The sequence below is a fragment of the Mus caroli genome, unplaced genomic scaffold (assembly GCF_978045245.1).
Source record: "Mus caroli unplaced genomic scaffold, Mus_caroli_1 scaffold_2, whole genome shotgun sequence".
NCBI classification, from domain to species: domain Eukaryota; kingdom Metazoa; phylum Chordata; class Mammalia; order Rodentia; family Muridae; genus Mus; species Mus caroli.
This window is the reverse complement of record NW_028227257.1, coordinates 14,501,303-14,522,139: the sequence shown is the minus strand read 5'-3', so window position 1 is coordinate 14,522,139 and position 20,837 is coordinate 14,501,303. Positions and strand designations below refer to the sequence as shown.

At 41.6% G+C, this 20,837-nt stretch overlaps 1 protein-coding gene across 3 annotated transcripts in view; it reads right to left on the bottom strand.

Annotated features, from left to right (window-relative positions):
• Nucleotides 1-20,837, bottom strand: part of Ncoa5 (nuclear receptor coactivator 5) — a 35,173-nt gene that overhangs the window by 11,836 nt on the left and 2,500 nt on the right. For all 3 annotated transcript variants that reach the window (XM_021180231.2, XM_029470914.2, XM_021180240.3), the window contains exons 2-3: nt 11,635-11,701; nt 1,377-1,703 (exon numbers count right to left, since the gene is read on the bottom strand). In XM_021180231.2, the coding sequence (XP_021035890.1) occupies nt 1,377-1,703; nt 11,635-11,672 (365 nt within the window). In that variant the 5' untranslated portion in view covers nt 11,673-11,701. The remainder of the gene's footprint in view (nt 1-1,376; nt 1,704-11,634; nt 11,702-20,837) is intronic.

Here is a 20,837-nt window from a genome sequence, read left to right as displayed (position 1 = left end):
ACTGTGTATGTGGTGTTTAGTGTATGTATGTGTGTATGTGGTGTATAACACTGTGTATGAGTGTATAGAGACCAAAGGGTGGAGTCCTGTACCTTCCTTGACCACTTTTTAAAAATATATTTATTTATTTTATGAATATAAGTACACTGTCACTGTCTTCAGACATAGTAGAAGAGGGCATCAAATCCCATTACAGATGGTTGTGAGCCACCATGTGGTTGCTGGGAATTGAACTCAGGACCTCTGGAAGAGCAGTCAGTGCTCTTAACCACCGAGCCATCTCTCCAGTCCCTTTGATCTCTCTTAATGTTATTCTTATTGAGAAAGATAAGAGAGTCTCTCATTGAACCTGGAGCTCATCTGTTTGTCAAAGATGGTTGGCCAAGAACTGCAGGGATCCACTTGTCTGTACCGCCTCAGTGCTGAGGCTACAGATGCATGCACCATGCTTGGTATGTTTGTAGGTACTGGAGATTAGCACTTTGGTCCTCCTGTCTGTGCAGTAGATACCTGACTGGCCACATAGTCTTCTTAGAAGCCTACATTTTTGAACTTTTGAGGAACTCCTGAGCCATTTTTCACAGTGGTTTAAACGAGACTTCTTGCCTCATCTCCCTGTGCTAGGATTACAGGTATGTACTACCACATGGACATGAACCGTCTAACCATCCAAGTCTAAGAAACTGTACTTATCTTGCTAATAAATATTTCCTGTATCTTTCCTGAAAGTCACCAGGTGTGAAATGGGTTCTCAAGTGGCTTTCATTGGCATCTGCCTGATGACTTATGATATGGACCATCTTTCATGCATTTCCTGCCTACCCGCATATCTTTGTGTTCTTGCATGGCCAACCGAATTCATGCTCCACTTGTGCTTTCATTTGTACAGCAGCGTCTTTCACAACACAGTTAGATCCAGATGCTTATTTGATTTTCTGAGACAGGGATTTTCTGTGTAGCCCTGGTTGTTTTCTAACTCAAGAGATGTGCCCACCTCTGCCTCCCAAGTGCTGGGAATAAAGGTGTATGCTACTGATGCCCAGTTCCAGATGCCTTTTTTTTTTTAAATATTTGTTTATTTATTATATGTGAATATACTGTAGCTCTCTTCAGACACACCAGAAGAGGGCATCAGATCCCATTACAAATGGTTGTGAGCCACCACGTGGTTGCTGGGAACTGAACTCAGGACCTCTGGAAGAGCAGTCAGTGCTCTTAACTGCTGAGCCATCTCTCTAGCCCCTCTATATGCTTTAAATAAGTACAATACATCAGTTATTCATACATTCAGCAAACGTATTGAGTACGACTTGATAAGAACAGGAAATATAAGGTCACTCATGTAGAGTTCTCAGAAAGTGCATCCACGTACGTACCTGTACAGAGGGTCTCTGGAATCTCGTATATCTCTGTATCTGTCATACACAGGGTCTCGATGGTCTCGAAAATCTCTAGAGTCTCTTAGATCACGAAAGTCCCGAAAATCCCTCAGGTCCCGGGCTTCACGTATACTTCTGCTGTCTCTGTGATCCCGAATGTCCCTGCTGTCTCTGCGGTCCCGCAACTCCCGAGGATCTCGAATGTCTCTGCTATCACGGGCATCCCGGCCATTTCTGCCATCCCTGGGTTCTCTCCTTGGACTTCCTCGAATTGGAGAGCGATCACGCCTTGTATCGCGACTATCTCCAAAGCTATAGGGATCCCTGTGGGAGTTAGCAAAAACATACTAAGAGAAAGAAACTGGGCAGCCAACCCTTCAGCTCTGTATAAGAGAATGCCACCTCCCTCCAACTATTTTTCTCTAAGGTACAGCATTCAAACAGTGAGAACCTAACTACAAATTTTAGGAAATCACCCATCTTGTTAGGCCTAGGTTCTAGAACCTCAATATGCATGAACAAAAGCTGGAGTATGAGTAGTTATCAGGCTTTAGGCATAACTCAGCTTCTTAAACAAGCTGAGTTATCTCCTCCGTTACAACAGGTTTTCGAAGGGAAAGCACTTTCCCCTAAAGTCTATTTTACTCTATTACCAGTATATAAAGAAGGCTTTATGGGTCAGAACTACTAGGGCTCAGTAAGGGCCAAGGTTCATAAAGGAAAACTGTTCAGCTCTTTATGGGAGAAAGTGCCACCCTTCAAGTCTTTCCTCTCCAATACAACACTTCGACACTAAGAGCTAGAATTTTAAGGCCAGTCACCCCATCTGTTGATATCCTGCTCAGATACAATCTCATACAAAGGAATCAATGAAAGAATTTTTACAGTATAAAAAAAAACCACTTAAAATTCCTAGCAGGATGTTCAAATCAAGGGGAAAAAATAAGCAAAATCTGGTTGGTAAAGTTAACAATTCTGAAATAGCCAGCTCGTGTACTGCTACTGGTAGCTGATTCTCCCAATCGAATACAAGGAGTTCCATGGAATTCGGAAGTTCCATTTTGTACAAGGTTTTGAGTTTCATGTTAAGTGTTTGAAGTCAGCAATGTGCTTATGTAGCTCCACTTCAATACCTTTCTTGAGGCAATTCACTCACCGGACACTGACTTCAGACAGACTTAAATGACAACGGTCCCAGTCTAACCTAGCCGATCATCTGCACTTCCACTTCTTCCAGTTGCCAATGGTTAAGTCCTTAAGTTAGCTTTGACTCTTCTTCCCCATCTCCACTAAAGTCACATGGATCTTTCCTCTGTAGTCCCTTCAAATGCATCACTCCTATGTAAGCCTGTTTCTGTACTGACATGAAAAGAATTTCCCCAAAACCAAAACCAAAAACCCAAAACCAATCTTGATTTCAATTATTTCAATACATACTAAACGCCCATCTCTACCAGTTACCCACCATCCCTTGGCTCTCCAGGAGCCCCAGGCAGCCTAACAAATTTGGTCCTGTAAATTTTAGGGGCTTCTCCTCACCCCTTTTGCTCCCAGTAACAACAGGGCCTTTTACACCCACTCTATCCCATTTTTGCTTCTGAATAAATGACAGAGAGACCTATCTACTGACAAGCTGTAGGTACTATGCTGACCAGATACTCATCTCTTGTAACCCTCTATGGCTGCCTACTTCCTAGCCACGTGGTCCTTTCCCTGCAATCTGAGTCTTGTTCTGGCTTGCTCTACTCCATGTGTCCTCATGGCCCATCCCCCTGGTCCTTCTCTTCCTCCTCCTCTCCTCTCTTTTGGGTCCCCCTGACTGGGACCATAAGTCCCATTCCATTCTCTCTTGTCCAGCTCTAGGCTGAATCAGCTCTTTATTAACCAATTAATCAGAGGTAATGGAAAAGAAGTTTTACATATCATTGAGACAGGAGATGACCCAATAATCATGATGACAATGCCAGGGTCTGAACCATGCAACCAGATCTCTGGGCAGGAGTCAGCATCTGAACGAACACACAGTGTTCCTGTTCCCAACAGGAGCCTTTATCACTATTTCCTAATTTCCTGGTTTAACCTAAGTTGCTTTTTTGACTTAATTCACAAATACTTATCTCCATGCATTTGCTCATGTGCTTTCTCTATTTCTTAGATGAATCCACGTGTACTCAACCCTCACAGGAAAGCCCACGTCATTTCTGAGCATTCCTCAAAGTTCCCTAGTAACTGCTTTCTCCCTGCTAAACTTTCCATGTCTGTGACTCACCCTGACCTGGCTTCTATTTGTACAATGTCTATGTCTGACCCACTTTCAGGATTACCTTCTCCATAAAACCTGCCCTAAAGTTTTGATGTGCCCCAACAAACAGGCTCCTCCCCTAGCTTTCCACCTCAGTAAATGACACAGCGGACAGTCACTCAAGCCAGAAAGCTGGCTGTCATCATTCACACTCCCAATTATATGCCTATATGACATTTGTTTCCTTCAGAAAACTGGTGTTTTTCTGCCCATTTTACCTTCACTGGTACCAATGAATACTAACTCCAGACCTTGCTTCCAAACTTGAGCAAGAAGTTTTTTAGAGTGTCCTTTCTGCAATTACCACGTCTTTGTCTACAAAGGTGGCTCCTGAGGGAACATTTCTGTAGTAAAAGCCTTTTAAATACTTTCTCATAGTGTTTAAATTCAATTTAAAAAATCTCCTCCAAGGCCAGGAAGAGCCTGAATGACCTTTGACTCTCCCTTTATCTCTAGCCCTGCTGCACTTTCTCCTTAGTTAACCACTTTCTTGCCACATGAACCTTTCACCTACAACCAGTCTAGATCTGTCCTGATCCTTCTGTGCAGCAGGAATGGATCCATGTTCCTTTTCTAGGTTTCAGTATAGATAGATACATCCCCTACTCCTTGATTCTCTTAAGCTTATTTTTTGATATCTGAGACAGAGTCTCATAGCTTAGGTTCATGATCTTCATGAATGCTGAGGTTACAGATGTGTGCCACCATGCTTGACTGATTTTCTTAGTTTAAAAGTAAAAGTTTTAGGGGCTGAAGAGATGGCTCACGAGGTTAAGAGCACTGACTACTCTTCCAGAGGTCCCGAGTTCAATTCCCAGCAACCATGTGGCGGCTCACAACCATCTGTAATGGGATCCGATGCCCTCTTCTAGTATGTCTGAGGACATCTACAGTGTACTAATATAAATAAGAATAAATCTTAAAAAAAAAAAGTTTTGCCAGGTATGGCAGCACACATCTGAAACTTTAGCACTCAGAGGCTAAGGTGCAAGGGCTGTCATGACTCTGTGGCTAGCCTAGTACACACTGCTGTAGTACAGACCAGCTACACAGTGAAACCACACCTCATAAGGAGGGGCAAACATTTCTTTCTGCTTCTAAATGTCAAGGTTTTAATTTTTAACAGGTACTAGGGTCATTCTCAAAAACATCATGCATGTTAAAGTGAGGGCTCTACCACTGAGCTGTATCCACTCATCCGTCCATTTAGGTATCTTCTCTAGTAGACTGCAAGTTCTACAGAGACAAAGATGTCAGTTTGATTCTACACCAGAAACATACTACACAGAACTATGTTGGGAGGGATGTGTTCCTACACATACCATTGCTTCATTTAGCAAACTGTCCTGAGGTAACAGCCAAACAGTGCACAACATTTTACTCGACACTGGACCACACGCCTAATAGTGTTCTGTATCACAGAACAGCTGTCTGGATGTAAGTACACTTTATGTTGTTTATAAAACAACAAAAACTTTCCCAGCAAAATGTTCTGGGAACACAGCCTCTCCTTAGGCAGCAAATGGTGGTATCTGTTTACATAGATTCCCTATCAACAGAAAGCTGTCTTGAAGGCTGTGTCTCTAGGATTCATCAGAGTTTAGGAAATATTAAAAAATTCAACTATTTTACTGAACTCTAAGCCTTCCAAGAGCAGGCCCCATGTTCTGGTGAGGCTTGCCTTTCATTACCACTGTACATACTAGGCATTTACCAGTGTGAATGGCCTGTGAGAAAGCCTCAATTTCCCTTCGTCCTCACAGCTACAACAAAAGCAATTTAAATGCTATTTTGCTTCTAAAAATCCTTTTTTTTTTTTTTTTTTTTTTTTTTTTGAGACAAGAGACTTGTTAGGTTATTTAGGCTGGTCTCAAATTCCAGGTTAAGAGAGCTCTCGGCCTCAGCTATGGCTATTCTGGTCCTCTATTTTAAGGTTCATCATTACTCTTTGATTTGTGGGCATAGCCATACAGTAGCCAGATGTTTAAATGAATGCTAGCTGTTCTTACCAGAAGCACATGCAGACTAAGACTGCCCAAGCTTCCCTACTGTATCACAGAATCCTTCTGCTACACGAAACATCTGCTTTAGTGTAAAATGTGGGCAACCAGTCAGGACACAATAGAAAGTGACAAACACAAAGTCATTTTTAGATTATTAATGATCGGTAGATAGCCCTGCCTTGGGAAGCGACTAGGAGTAGTTATTAGAAGTGGAATCAGAGTTCAAGTGTTCTTGGCAAACAGGGCTGAAATATCAGGAGCCAGATCATACACAAGCCACACACGGCCTCAGGCTATAAGAATGTGGATAAGTATGTCACTGCATGTTCTCTGCAGCTTCACGACAATTATAAACGTCCTATCTGGTGCTTATTACTACTGTTTTTATTTTTCGGTGCTCCTACATGCTGGGTAAGAACTGCCACCAATCTACATCTCCGACCCAGCAGTTCCTGTTCTTTCTACTCTGTTGAGGCATCTTACCTGGTAGACCTTGCCTTTGCAGGTTAACCATGAGAACCCTGTTTTCACAGCCTAGGTCCATACTTCTTGTATGGCACAACCTTCTTTTCCCTTTCCTCACAGACTCTGAGGTCCTCGGGCAGCAAAGCTAATAATCCTCTTCTGGGTAAAAATACAGAAAGGGCAACGTCCACAAAGGAGAATGGATGGAAGCAAAGGCATGTGGTGGTAAAGACAGTAATTATCAAAAACAAAAGGCAAAACATTTTCATTCCTCCAAATGAACAATATGGCTGACTGCTGTTCTTCTGGAGACAAAATCAAAACAAAACAAAAACACCCTTTTAGAGTCACGTCAGGACCCAAACAACAAAGTTCTCAGAGCAACAGCACCATTTCTTATCCCACCATCTTTCTCAAAACAAAAACCACAGTTAATAAAAGGCTAGTGCTGTGCCCAGCATCCAAAGGTAGGAGAGGACAAGCCTCCTAGACGAGGAGCTTGGCCTCAGATAAGCAGGTTACAAGCAAGTGTCTGGAACACAGAAAGTTCGCAGGTCACTGCAGGGTACCCAGAGGTATTTTACAAAGGACAGCCAGGACAGCATACAGTCACGTACCACACCATTAGACACCAAGAAGGAACAGAACACGGCAGTTAAACACTAGCACCAAATGCTAGAAGGAAGCTCATGGTCAGCACACAATTTTGTTCCACGTTCTTATCTATTCACAGGGAAGGAGGCCAATGTTCTTTTTTAAAAAAGAGAATCAGATCACCGGGTACCATTTCAGAGATGCAGTGGGGGTGGTTGAGGGACCATGGCTCAATAAGTAGTGGCAGGCTTCTGGCTGACAGGCTTCCTTTGCTGGGGACTAAAGGAGCTTGGAGGGCACTTGGCATTTTTGAAAGCATACAGAGAACTGACAGATGGCCTAAGAGCCTGAGATGGACTTGAGCTGTTTTTCAGAAATCTTGAAATGTTAGATCCGGGACAGTGTTCCTTGGTTTTGACTGTATGGAGGGTTCAGCAGAAAGGTCCCATCTTCCTTCTTTTCTGTCACTCACTCCTTTTTTCCTGTGTCCACTGCAGAGTGAACCTTCATTTGACTCTGAGAAAAAAATCCTTCATCAGCTCTTCAAATTCCCATCACAGATTCCACCCACAAATACCATTATCTAAATGGTTAGATGTGGCGAAAGGTAAAGGACCCGGAGAGCTCTATCAGTGCAGGTAGGAAACGATGTGAAGAGCTGGACACTTCAGAGATGCGAGCTCTGAGTGTTCAAGCTTTCCCCTGGTGTGTGTTGACTTCTCTGCTGTTAGACATGGCACTTCGTGAGAGCTGATTCCTTTCTTCAGGTGTAAGAGAAGAAGTAAATCACAGCCCAGTGTCTTCCACTGTGAGGCCACTGAAAACTGGGGCACTCTCATACCACAGGAACAGGCAGTTATCGAAGAAATTGAAGCCACATGGATATGATGAAAGTACCCCAGGTCACACAGAACATCTGTTCAGAGCCAGGTTATTTCTGATACACCAATCCCCAGTAGCTTCCACCAGAGAGAGACTGTGTTCAACATCCTTTGCAGTTATAAGGAGGAAAATCCTCTGAAGATCTTTAGGTGTGGTCAGTAATTCTGTGTTTGCTTTAGGTCATATGGGAAGGCTTAGGAAACAGGACTTGGAGGCCAAATTGACACAAGGGTGTGCTCTAAGATTTGATTTGCAAAGTAAACTGAAAAAGGCAACTTCAAAAATCTGGGATGTGAGAATTCTACGTCAGTCACTGAGAGCAGACCGATGCTTGTTTCCCAGCAATGAACAACCTGGTTAGATAAGCAATGCACTAACTAAGGTCTAAGGAAGCAGCCCACGGGTTGTACACTGGGTCCCTCATGCAGATTTCACGCTTGGCCAGGCAGTGTCAGAATCATACCTCAACAGCTAGAGTCATGAGGGAGGCACATTACTGAACACAGAGCAAGCCCAGCGGAACTGTAGTCTTCTAAAGAAGTGATAATCCTGTGAAAACTCCCAAAGATAGGTGTTCTGACACTCAGGGTTAAAGTCCAGCAAAACAAGTGTTATGAAGGTCTTGCCAGCACATCTAAAAACAATTTTTATTTTAAAGTAGACAACATAATGACATAAAGGTGTATCTTAAAAGGAACTTCTGGTTACCAGTTCAGTGTCAAGCCTTACTCCCAGAACAGTGCAACCCCATGCTGGGGCACACAGGATAAGACCTTCTAGTAAAAGTTCAATTGCTGATTGCAATTACTCCAAGGTTTTGACTGGATGCATGCGCCCAAGAGTCCAGAAATCACTATCCTTCCAGATTAATCTACCCTGTCCTGCAGTCCACTGCTGTTCTACTGGTATGCCCAGAAAATTAGGCATGAGTAGGATACTAACCAAAACCTCATGCTTTACTTCAGTACCTTGCCTTGATCCATTTGTTTTGTTTTAAGGTAAAATTTGGGCTTCTTTATTTGGGGTTTAGGTGGTGTTCAGAACAAATTTTACCGAATATGAGCATCCTGAAACAAGTAAGCATAAACATATGGAACTTGATCATGCTAAATAAATAGCATGCCAAGGAACCCAGTCATACATCACAAGAGGACCTGTTAATCAGATCACTAGCCTTCGAGAAATCTCAGTTTGATGCTTAGTTCTGAGGTATATATCAAGGTGACTGCACGTTTACTTATCCGGTAGGGAGATTATTTGAAGGGATCTCTCTAACGCTGCTTATGTTGGTTTGCTGTGGGAAGCTACTGTTAAAAAGGAAAAAATATTATTCCCCCCTGTGGTGGCTTGAGTAAGAACGGCCCGCAGGTACATATATTTGAATGTTTAGTCACCAAGTCACATATATTTGAAAGGACTATAAGGATTAGGAGATGTGGCCTTGTTGGAGGAAGTGTGACATGGGGACGGGCACACTATGCTCAGTCTCTCAGCCTGTGGACAGGATGTAGCTTCAGTGTCATGTGTGCTGCCATGCTCCCTGCCATGATGATAATGCATTAAAAAGCTCTCCCAATCAAATGCGCTCTTTGCTAAGAGTTGCCCCTGCATGTGTCTTTGCACAGCAACAGAAGAGAGAGTAAGACGCTTCCCTTATACATGACACTATGGAGCCCCATTGTAGGTTGGGATGAACACAATCTCTTTAATTTAGTGGTCATGCAATGGTTATATTGGATTCCAAAACAGTGAGCTCATTCTTCCAAAACTGCAATGCTGACTATTAATGATCAACTAGAAATGGGAGAAGCTCCTGGGTAAATATCATTATTAGGATGATATAAAAAGCCCTTTCAAGTCCTAACAGAAGCAAGAACGAGTATGCTATAGAGTGTGTGTATGTGTATACGTTCTTTTTCAATTCCAGTCTAAAAAACATAGCTGATAACTATCCAGAGATCACAAGCATTACAGGGGAGAATTTTTCTAGTAGAGTCAATGTCTTCATAGTTATAAATCCACACTCCTTTTAGCCATATTTGAGAAAAATACACACTATAATTCTTTGGAAATCAGACACATTACGTCTCCTCTTTCAAGTCATTAGCAACTACAACTCTGTCCAAACCCTCGTAATTCTGGCCATCATATGCAAACTCTGGGCTGCCCCACTGGATGTTTACTGAGGAAACGAGTTAAGACTAGAGATGGGAATGCCTTAAATCTAAACCACAGTTAGATGCAGCCTGATGGAAGCAGACATGACATGCAATTTTTTTTTTTTTTTTTAAGTTTTAAGAAATTGTGTCCTCCAGGCTACTCACACATACCTGTAAGTCAACCAAAGCAGTATTTACCTGCAAGCCACAATCATTTTTTATTTTGAGACAAGCTCTAGTATATCCTAGGCTAGTTTTGAACCCACTTTGTATCTGATAATGATAACCTTGAACTTCTTTGCCTCTAATTCTCAGGTTACAGGATGTACCACCGCACAGTTTATATGGTGCTGGACTCTGAACCCAAAGCTCACGAGGCTGAGGCAAGCCCTCTATCTACCAACTGAGCTACCCTTGCAGCCAGTCACAGACAGTGGGGCATTAGAAGAAACAGAATGTGATGTGCCTTCTTGCACAGTGACACCAATGAGTGGCTAGACACGGATGTGACATCTGTGGCACAGCTGGACTTGTGCTATTTGATTTAACTCCCCTGTACAGCCAAGCATGGACAAAGATTCAGCTGAAATTACAATCACTGTCTTGCTTGCAGTGTCGGCGTGAACTCTGCAAGGCACACACACGGAACATATTTTTGACAGCTAGAAAACACCTTCCTTTCATGTCCAAGTGAAAATAAAAACACAAAGCACACAGGTGGCTCTGTCCAAAAACAGGACAGCTACACGTCACAGGCAAGCGCTCATGGAGTCAGGTACATTCCCAGCTCTCTGGGCCAGTAAAGCTGTACAGTAAGGTTTGTTTGGACAACTAGGCTTAGTTGACATTTCCGCTCCCTCCTTCTGGAGGGGTGCCACGGCGCACATATGTAGAAGTTAGAGGATAACTATGGGAATCACCTCTCTCCTTCCACTGAGTTGATCCTGGGGATCCAACTCAAGCTACAGGGTTGGTGTCAAGTTCCTGTTCCCTATGAGCCATTCGCTGGGAAGGTTTCTTATTGTGGGTTGCAGTTTCTGTGAAAATCTGGCATTTTACCTAGGAGCACAGGCAAAATCCAGAGTGCACCTGAGAACTTTGAGAAACATCAGATATGAACTACATCCCATTAGTTGCATCCCATACATGCACTGCTATGGGACCACAAATGGTGTATACAATCCCAATGGAACACTAGCAAAGTTCTCCTTGTATCTTGAGAATACACACCAAAGCTATGACTTGTCTATATTGGAAGAAGAACATATTGGGAAAATGCCTTCTGTGTTCAGGAAAGCTCAGAAAAAGGAAGACTTTTGAGAAGTGGAGTGTTTTGCCCTTTTTATTTCCCTTCAAACAAGTAACCCAAACATGCGAGCACACGGGATCTGCAGCACAGGCACAGCAGCATCTCTCAAGCAGCTCTTTCCGCAAACCTGGGTTAGCATCTGGACCGGCAGCAATTTGCAACGAAGAGTCAAATCTCTGCTGCCTGCTGCAGAGCAACATGGCAGGTACACACCAGCTCGACCCTGGGGCCCTCCTCCTGCTCTGAAGGCTCCCAATGACACGCGAGCTGGGGAAAGACAGAGGTTTATCCTCTTCCTCCAATTGCCTGCAACTCATGCTGCAAGCTGCAATTGCTGGTTTTGTCACGGAAAACACAAAGCTTCCTCTGCATCTCCTGATGTATGATTTAAAAGGTAGCAAGGCCCTTCAGACAAGGTTCTTGTTTGCTTGAGCGTTTCTGATTTGTTGGGGGGGAGAAAAGACCCTTGATGTGTGAAGTTGGGCTTAACTCCCCAGAGCCCAGCTCTCCCAAGGTAACTCACTGCTTCAGGGTACTTTACCTTCGTGTGGGGCTGGGTCTTGATGGAGCCGTATTCATATTTCTTCTTTCCGCTGCCTTATTAATATCTGAAAAGAATAATCAACCCATCTGTTCAATGCTACGGAATAAAAACAAGATCATCAGCACATTTTAAATGAAAGCAACAACCAAAAAGAAAAAAGAAAAAAAGGAAAAGAAAAAAGAAAGAGAGAAAGAAATAACCAAAACCTATAATGTTAAGCAGCTGGCACAAGGAAATCCATTTTGAGACACACTGGCACTGGGCAGTTTTATTATGAAGTACAGTGACGCGACTTACAGATAAAGATGACCCTTTGCTTTATACCTAAAACATAATTTAAATTTGATTATATCAATATCTCAATACCCCACCAAACCCTAAACCTAACATTTCTCTGTCCAAGGGGAGACAGAGGTGGTTGTCAGTTGGATTTATTTTTTCCTGGAAGGAAAGATAAGTGTGGTTTGGGAGGGAAAAAAAAGCAAAGCGGTAAATAATTCTATTTTATCTATAAAGAAGCTAATATTAATGGTCTTAAAACATCACTATTTAATAAAGCACAGCCTTTTAAAATGTACTTTGGGTTACTTTGCACTGAATGGAAATCTTCCAGATTAAGATGTAGGAAAGAAACTCATTATTAAGATCAAAGAATATAACTTGTTTACATCTATAAGCTAAGGTAAGCACAAGCATTTTGCATTTCGGTTGTGAGAAACTGTTTCTAGTCAATTTTCATGTAGATAGGGACACGTATGTGTCATAGATGAATAAGGGAGGCACCAGCATCTCTAAGAGCTTAGAGAAAGGCCAATGACTACATGCAGTTAAAGCCTGCTGTGTTCAAAACAAAACAGACTCACTCTTCAAAGCCTGAAGTGAGTAACAAGACACCATATTCTAAGAGATAATTGAATACTTAAAGAAACATACCAATCTATGTCTCAAAGTAACACCTGATCATCTCAGAAACAAATGACGCATTAGAATCTCCAAACTCTTGGCAGATGACACACACTGCCCCTACTGCAGTGCAGCTTCTGTCCTTCCGTTTGTCCCAGTCAAGCACTTAGCAGCATCATAGCTAATGACTCAAAAGGTATTAAACACTCACTTAATAGAATGCTTTAAAATAGTAATTATGCATTTTTTAAAATCCCAGAAGTTTCTTATCATGTCCAAGACTATAGCACTATGAAAAGCTTAAAATGGTCTGCTTACAGGCTTCTCTCACTCTGTAAACTATCATTTTAAAATTCTCATCCAAGTGAGGAAGATCTGTAGTTCCACTTTAAATCTGAAGTCTCTATAGTATAAGAAAACTGAAGAGAATATGAATCTACATAGTCAAATTTAATTCTGCCCAAATCATTCATTACCTTCAGGATATATTATCTTTCTTTCTCTCTCTCTCTTTCTTTTTTGTTTTTTGTTGTTGTTTTTCCCAAACAGGGTTTCTCTGTGTAGCCCTGGCTGTCCTGAAACCTGCTCTATAGACCAGACTGGCCTAGAACTCACAGAGATCCACCTGCCTCTGCTTCCCAAAGGCTGGGATTAAAGGAATGTGCCACCATATCCAGCTCAAGATATATTTTCTATGTAAGACTTGACTAGTAATAGCTGGTCAGAATTCTGTAATTTACAGACCTTTAAGTTCACAAACATCCAGATCATACATTATATGACAAGCATCACAGTGAATAACATTTTTAAAAAACTGTGTGCATGGAGTCAGTTCTTTCCTTCTACTACATGGGTTCCAAGATTGTGCTCAGACTGTCAGGCGTGGCAAGCAAGTATCTTTACCTACTAAGCATCTCTCCAATTCCTAATTTTTTGATGTATAATTGTGAAGAAGAAGTTTATCTTTGCAAGTGCTTCCTGACCTAGCCTGCTTATTGCACACTTTAAGTACAGGACAGCCAGGATTTGGAGGAAATATAATAAATACCTTTAACTATTTCCATACTTTTCATACTATCACTCCGACACACCCGGTATGTACATATATATAAATGGTGCTGTTTCTTTGTAGCATAAGCTGCTCTGAACTCAAGATCTTCCTGCCTGATACCCTGGAGTGCTGGGATTTTTTTAGGTGCCATGTTGCTCCCTGTGGTACTATGTTAACTAGTAAGTTTCTGCCAAATCTATGCTTTCCCTCTGCATATGAAAGGGTATTATATTGTATCCAGTCTGTGAGTACTGCCTATATAGAAATTAGGAGATCAAAGTGGTTATATATTATGAAAATTTGAGGCAACACTGGTTCCAGGCAGGAAGGGGGATATTTTATGTTTAAATTGTCAAAAACAATTCTGCAATTGAAAGGTTATTTAAAGAACACTTAAGACTCTATGCTTATATAACATTATATACTTAGATTAATTTATCACAATTGCTCTGTAGCATCTATTCTCCTTGCATACTACAAAGCAATGGTATATGTGGGTGTTATGGCTTATGTTTCTTCAACAGAAAAACAAGACTCTTAACTCTTGAATAATTTTTTTCCCTTTCTTTCTTCTTTGAGATAGGACAGCCTCAAATTCAAGACAATCCTCCTGTCTCAGTCTTCCAAGTGCTGGGATTACAAGTGTGAACCACGACACCCAGTTTTGTTTTGCTCTGTAGTGCTACCTAGCCAAGTTGTCTGCCCCCGAGTGGCACCCTCAACATAAATGACTTCATTACTTTAGTGGCCGGCACCCCTTGCATGTGGCATGCTAAGTGTTTCACTTTTCACCTTCATTTCCCAATGCCTTCATCTTTCAGCTTGGCTGACATACAGAGACAATCAACAGGAATTTTCTGGCTAAGAATCTCATTCAGGAGGACTGCCCATGTTAGGGTAGGTGTGAGAGGCTTTCAGAGGTGGTGAAAATGTCATCACCAACATTGTGATTAAGTCCTACCTACCTACGCATCCTACCACACACACAGAGCTTCTGCGGCTGGCCGGCCGGCCGGAGGCAGAGGTTTAGGGAGCTCCTTTGGAAATGCACATGCAGTCAGCAGTGAAGGAGCTTTGCATCAATCACAGCTTCTTCCTGACTTATCAGAGAGGCAGACAGACAACAGCAAGGAATAGAGATGACATTAATCTAAAGGAAAAGAAAGAAGGCAGCAAGAGTCGGAGCTCTTTGGGGACGTGAAATAAAGAATTATGATTGGATAGAAGTTAATTAACAGCGGGGCAGCTGCAACTTGGGAGTTTCCCCCCAAAACAGGTGGAATACCTCTTCTGAATACAAAAGGGAAAGGTATGACATGCTATTTTGATCAAACACCTTTATAAAACCCAAAGTTAGTCTTTCAATATCTTCTCCACTTTTGCTTGGATGCTGCTTTGTACAGTTTAATAATTTTTATCAGCAAAATGAGTGCTACTCAGTATCACCATAATCAGGAGATATAAAACCTTGGCTGGAACACCTGTGATTCCCAAGCAGTCTTCTGAAAGCTTCACCGTGAAAAGCACTTCTCATTAAGATTTTTAAGTCAAGAAAACCAACATCTAAAAAAAAAAAGAAAGAAAAGAAAACCAACATCTGAAGGGATTTACAGCAAAAGGAAAAACTGGGAAAATAATCAAGAAAACATGTTACAAGAAGTAGGAGAGCCATTTTAAAACATGAAAGATCAGGGTGAAGAATTCTCAAAGAGTGTATAGTTTCCAATTTACAGTTTTACTTTAAACTAATATGCGAGGCAGGGCTGTACAGGGGTCCTTGAGTGTTATAAATATGCATACTAACATTCATAGTACCACAAACTGTTTTGACAACATATACGCACACATACATATACTCTGACAGGAAACCATTATGAAACAAGTTTTTCTGTGTTTCTGCAGTACTAGGGATTGAACATAAGGCCAGTGCATGTGAAACAAGCTCTCTACTGTGGAACCACAGAAATGCCCTTCAAAACAACCTTAAAACTGGATTTCTCTAGTTAGCAGGCTACAGCAACAGAAAACAATGAGGATGTAACCACAGCGGTGTGAACCATGAGACTAGAATGGTTCACAGCACTGTTATTACTGCTGAAAGACTCCAGAAGCCCATATAATTCTAGTAACTGCCAACAAAGAAAATCAAACTTGTCCCAGAGTTTAGTTGAAAACCAATCAGGAGTGATTAAACTGGCATTACAAGAAGATGACACTATTTGGATACTATACATTCCCTCATACTTCTGTATTTATTTTTTTTTTAAGTTATATTAGCATAACATTCCTGGAAACAGGAACTTACAAAGTGCTCATTCTGTCCCCTGGCCTGTACAGAACACCATGTGCACAATTTGATCCAGTCCTTTTACAACTCTTCAGCTAGAACTATACACTGTCACCCCGTCTCAAAAAAGAATATCCAGGGGCTGGAGAGATGGCTCAGTGGTTAGGAGCACTGCCTGCTCTTCCAGAGGTTCTGAGTTCAATTCCCAGCAACCACATGGTAGCTCATAACCATCTGTAATGGGATCCAATGCCCTCTTCTGGTGTGTCTGAAGAGAGCAAATTATATTTGCATATATAAAATAAATAAATCTTTAAAAAAAAAGAATATCCAATATGCAGACAAAGGTCATCAAAGCCATGTGGTTTATCTTAGGCTATAGTATTATCAAGACACAAACCTGGAGGTTTAGAAGTTTGAAGATCTCTAATACTCACATTAAAAGCTAAGTACTGTGCCAGCCTGTAATCCCATCTCTGTGAGAAGTGGAGACAGCAGATCCCGACATCAGCCATCTAGTCTAGTTCAGAAGAGACCCTGTCTCAAGGCAATAGGGAAATGCCCTATGTTCTACTCTGACATCCCGAGGCACACACTCATGCTCACTCTGTATACCCGCCCACAAAAGGCAAATCTGGAACTCAGATCCAAGTCACCAACATAAAATGCTTAGATAGCAGGCTAAACTGCCCCCAACAGGGGCATGGTTCCCATTTAGAACATTCTAACTAGGGCTGATCACAGCCCAGGGGAACCTGTAAAAGGGCCAGTATGCTGCTGGCGCCCAATGTTTAAATGCCTCCCAGATACTCAATGATGTACAAAGTACTGACTTAAATACTACTACTATCAACTTCTACTCCCCAGACAAAAATTATTTTTGTTTTGGCCTCTAACTCCAAGTTCTCCTGCCTCAGCCTCCTAAATACTGGGCTCCAAGGACTCAAAAACAAACAAACAAACAAAACAAACAAACAAAAGCATCAAAAACAAAAAACAAAACAATCAAAAGCCTATTAAAACATTAATTTCCTACTCTTTTAAATTATGAGATTTCTGTGTGTGTGTGTATGAGAAAGAGAGAGAGTGCAGCGAGCACACGAGCATGCTGGGGCACAGAGGATTGAACCCATAACCTTGAGCAGGATGGGTAACACTCTCAACACTGAGCTAACCCTGTCACCTCTCTCTCTCTCTTTTTGAGCTTAACTTTTAAATTTATTCTATTTTCTGAAGCTCAATTGAAAAACAAAAAACAAAACAAAACAAAAAACCAAACACAAGTAAGTGTAGCTCTTTCCCCTCAAAGAAGCTCCTCTTTGCAGCAAATGAGTATACGGACATCCACAAACTGCCAAAATGCACAGACTATGAGAGAGTGGGATGCCCAACCCTAAATGACACATTTAAAACATAATCCCTCTAAGGAAAGCTCAGGGAACATCTCGGAAGAGGAGATGGAAAGACAATGTGAAGAACCAGAGAACCAGGACACCTTCTGTGAGAAAGTTCAACAATACTACTGCCTCAACAATATTTGCATAAAGACAACATCAGTTCACATACCTGTGTAGACAGGGGAAATCTCACAAGGCCCTACCCCTAGCTGAAGAGCTACCTATAGGCAACCAATGGCTGCTCAGAGAAACAGAACACTTTTTTTTAGAGACAAGCCCCAAAGGGCTATCCAATCCCAAGTGGTCAGCCCTACACACATGTACACAGGTGTGGCCTTGCTGGAGTAGATATGTCACTGTGGGTGTGGTCTTTAAGACCCTTGTCCTAGCTGCCTAGAAGCCAGTCTTCTCTACCTTCAGAACAAGATGTGCAAAACCCTTAGTTCCTCTTACACCATGCCTACCTAGATACTACCATGCTCCTGCCTTGATGATAATAAACCTCTGAACATGGAAGCCAGCCCCAATTAAATGCTATCTTTGTAAGAGTTTTCTTGGTCATGGTATCTGTTTACAGCAGTAAAACCCTAAGACAGACAGACAGACAGACAGACAGACACACACACACACACGAACAATGTAAATAACTGAGCCACATTATCATCCATCACTTTAAATATTACTCATTCCTACCAGCATTTTTTCGTCCTTGCCCATCATCTCTCCAATCTACAATCTGCAGTGACTGTCCTTTTCTCCTTCTGTGAGACAGCTTTGGATTCCACATAAATACAGTCAGTGAGCTCTTGTCTATCTGTGACTAGTGAGTCCCTTTTCTTCTTTGGCCTAGATCTGAGCTGTAGCCCTATATAAGGAATTAAATCACTTGATTTCTCTGTGTCTGTGTTTCTTGATAAAAGGAATATTCTACTGAGTTTGCTATGTACTATTCTTTAGGGTTCATTGACTTAACAGTGAAAGAAAAGAGGTACAGAAAATTTCAAAAGATTATGATTTTTACCTTTAATAATAGAAAATAAAATGATCTAGTGGTCAAAATGACATCAGCCACTGAGTTTCTCTTTAGCCAGGCTTCTAATACCTTAACAGCCATCAGTTTAGTTCACTATTCATAAAGAAAACTGTCAGCTATTCTTCATTTTCTTAACATTTTTACTCAAGCCACTCCTCCTAAGTGGACACCTGAGCAGGCACAAATACACTCCAGTCAGACAGGAGATTCTCACAACTTTTTCATCTTACAAAACCAAAACTCTATGTCCATGAAACAAGACATAAAGTTCCCTGTCACACTGCTTTAATGATGATGTGTTAGTACCTCCTAGAAAGCTCATTAAAAATCAGATTCTTGCCGGGCCGTGGTGGCGCACGCCTTTAATCCCAGCACTTGGGAGGCAGAGGCAGGTGGATTTCTGAGTTCGAGGCCAGCCTGGTCTACAGAGTGAGTTCCAGGACAGCCAGGGCTACACAGAGAAACCCTGTCTCAAAAAAACAAAAAACAACAACAACAACAACAACAACAAAAATCAGATTCTTAGGCCCTGTCTTAAGTTTACAGAATCTGTTGGGACCAGTCTTCCATAGTTTAACTAAATTCTCAGAAGACTTTCAACAATATTTTGGAAGTACTAGTCTGTTACCTATACATTCCTCTAGCTACACAGTACAACATATGGTTAGACCTTCCACTTACAAGTTTCCCTCTAATCCCTATTCAAATAGAAATAATAAACATCACCCGTCAGAAAGAAACCTAGTCACAGCCAGGATCACTAACTGATAGTGACAACTGCTGGCTTATGCTTGTACTTGTCTCCAAAAGCTCTTAATTATAAAAATGATTTAGCAGTGGTGGCCCACACCCTTAATCATGGAACTGCAGAGGCAGAAGCAGGAGGATCTTGGTGAGTTCAAGGCCAGCCTGGCATACAGGGTGAGTTCCAGAACAGCCAGGGCTACACAGAGAAATCCTGTTTTGAAAAGCCGAAACAAAAAATGGTATCAGCTTAATAGTTTAAACTAGATTCTCCTTGGCTTTTTGACTAAGTTGTAGTATAGTCTAAACTAGAGAGAATATGAAATATTTAGAATGCCTGTGGACCTTTTGATAACTAACTCCTTACATTCAGAAAAATGCCTTTTCCTGACAAGGAATGTCTACCAAGATCCCAATATCTGTTTGGTAACTTCAGATTTACTACACTTTGAATTAGCAGTGTGGATGTGACAGTAGATATGTGGCCATTTTAATTTTTTCCCAAAAGTTACATTTAGATAGTAGAACAAAATGCTTCAAAGAGGACCCCAGGAACAAAGCAATAACTCCTAGCTATGGCTTGGAGAGTTAGCAGTCTGCACTTCATTGCCAGAGAGCTGGATAACATGCTTCAAAAACAATAAACTCAGTTTGTTGCTGGAATTTCCAACTCCAATAAGCCCATATAAAAACACACAATCCAATTATTATAATTATATGCTATAAGCCTAGATTGGGCAGATCTAATACTATCCTAACTTATTCCCCAGCTATAAGACACCTTGCTACTTGCAGTTTCTCCTGGCCAAGTGGTTCTGGTCCATCATGGCTTCTTCTTCTTCTTCAGTCCCCTCTCCTTTCCCTCTCATCCTCTTCTACCTGCCCAATCACAGGTGTTTACTGACCAGTTCAAATGGAGAGAAGGCTCACAGAAGATCACTTGATGGGCTGCTCTCAGAGGCAACCCCTTAGGGAAGCAGAATTAACATCAGAATACAAACAGCATGTGGATGACCCACAACAGTATATTAAAGGAAAGCCATCAGATCGTCTAGGACGAGGACCACAGAGCACATAACTATGTAGTTAACTAACTTAGGCCTCTGGAAATCTGTGCTGATGGTCCTATTTCTTCTGGAAGTCACAGTGTGATTACACTTTACACTTTTCAGGGATTGTGTGTTTCCATGTTTAGCTACTGTCACATCATTTTCTTTCTGACAGTTAATGTTTGTGGGTTATTTCTAGCTGAACAGGATTTAGGGAGACTTCCAAATAAAGGGCCTAACTGTATGTTATACTGCGTAAGCTGAAGGAATAAACAGGCTATTGGAACCCTGGTACTTATTGCCTTATTACCCGTACCTTTCATTAAAGCGTCTATCAGTGAGAGTAACAGAGGACCGTCTCCCGTTGGGCACTGCTCTTTTAGCTATCTGACAGTTTAACTCTGTTTAAGCAGAATACTCTAGCCAACAGTATATGCTGTTCATAGAACAAATCTTTTAACACACACACACACACACACACACAAACTTTTGTTAAAAAGACTTTTAAAGAGAGCTTTAAAAGTATTAGCCTCAAAGACTAATCATTCATAAAACACAGGAAGCAATAGAGTAGAAAGAATTCTTCTTTGGGGGAACATTGAACTAGAAGAGTTCATGGGAAGACAAAGGGAAAGTCATAATGAGATTGCTGTCATCTCTGCAACATATTTGCATGTGGTTAGCATACAAAGAAGCCTCAGAACTCCTGGACTGTGGATACTATACAACACATCTA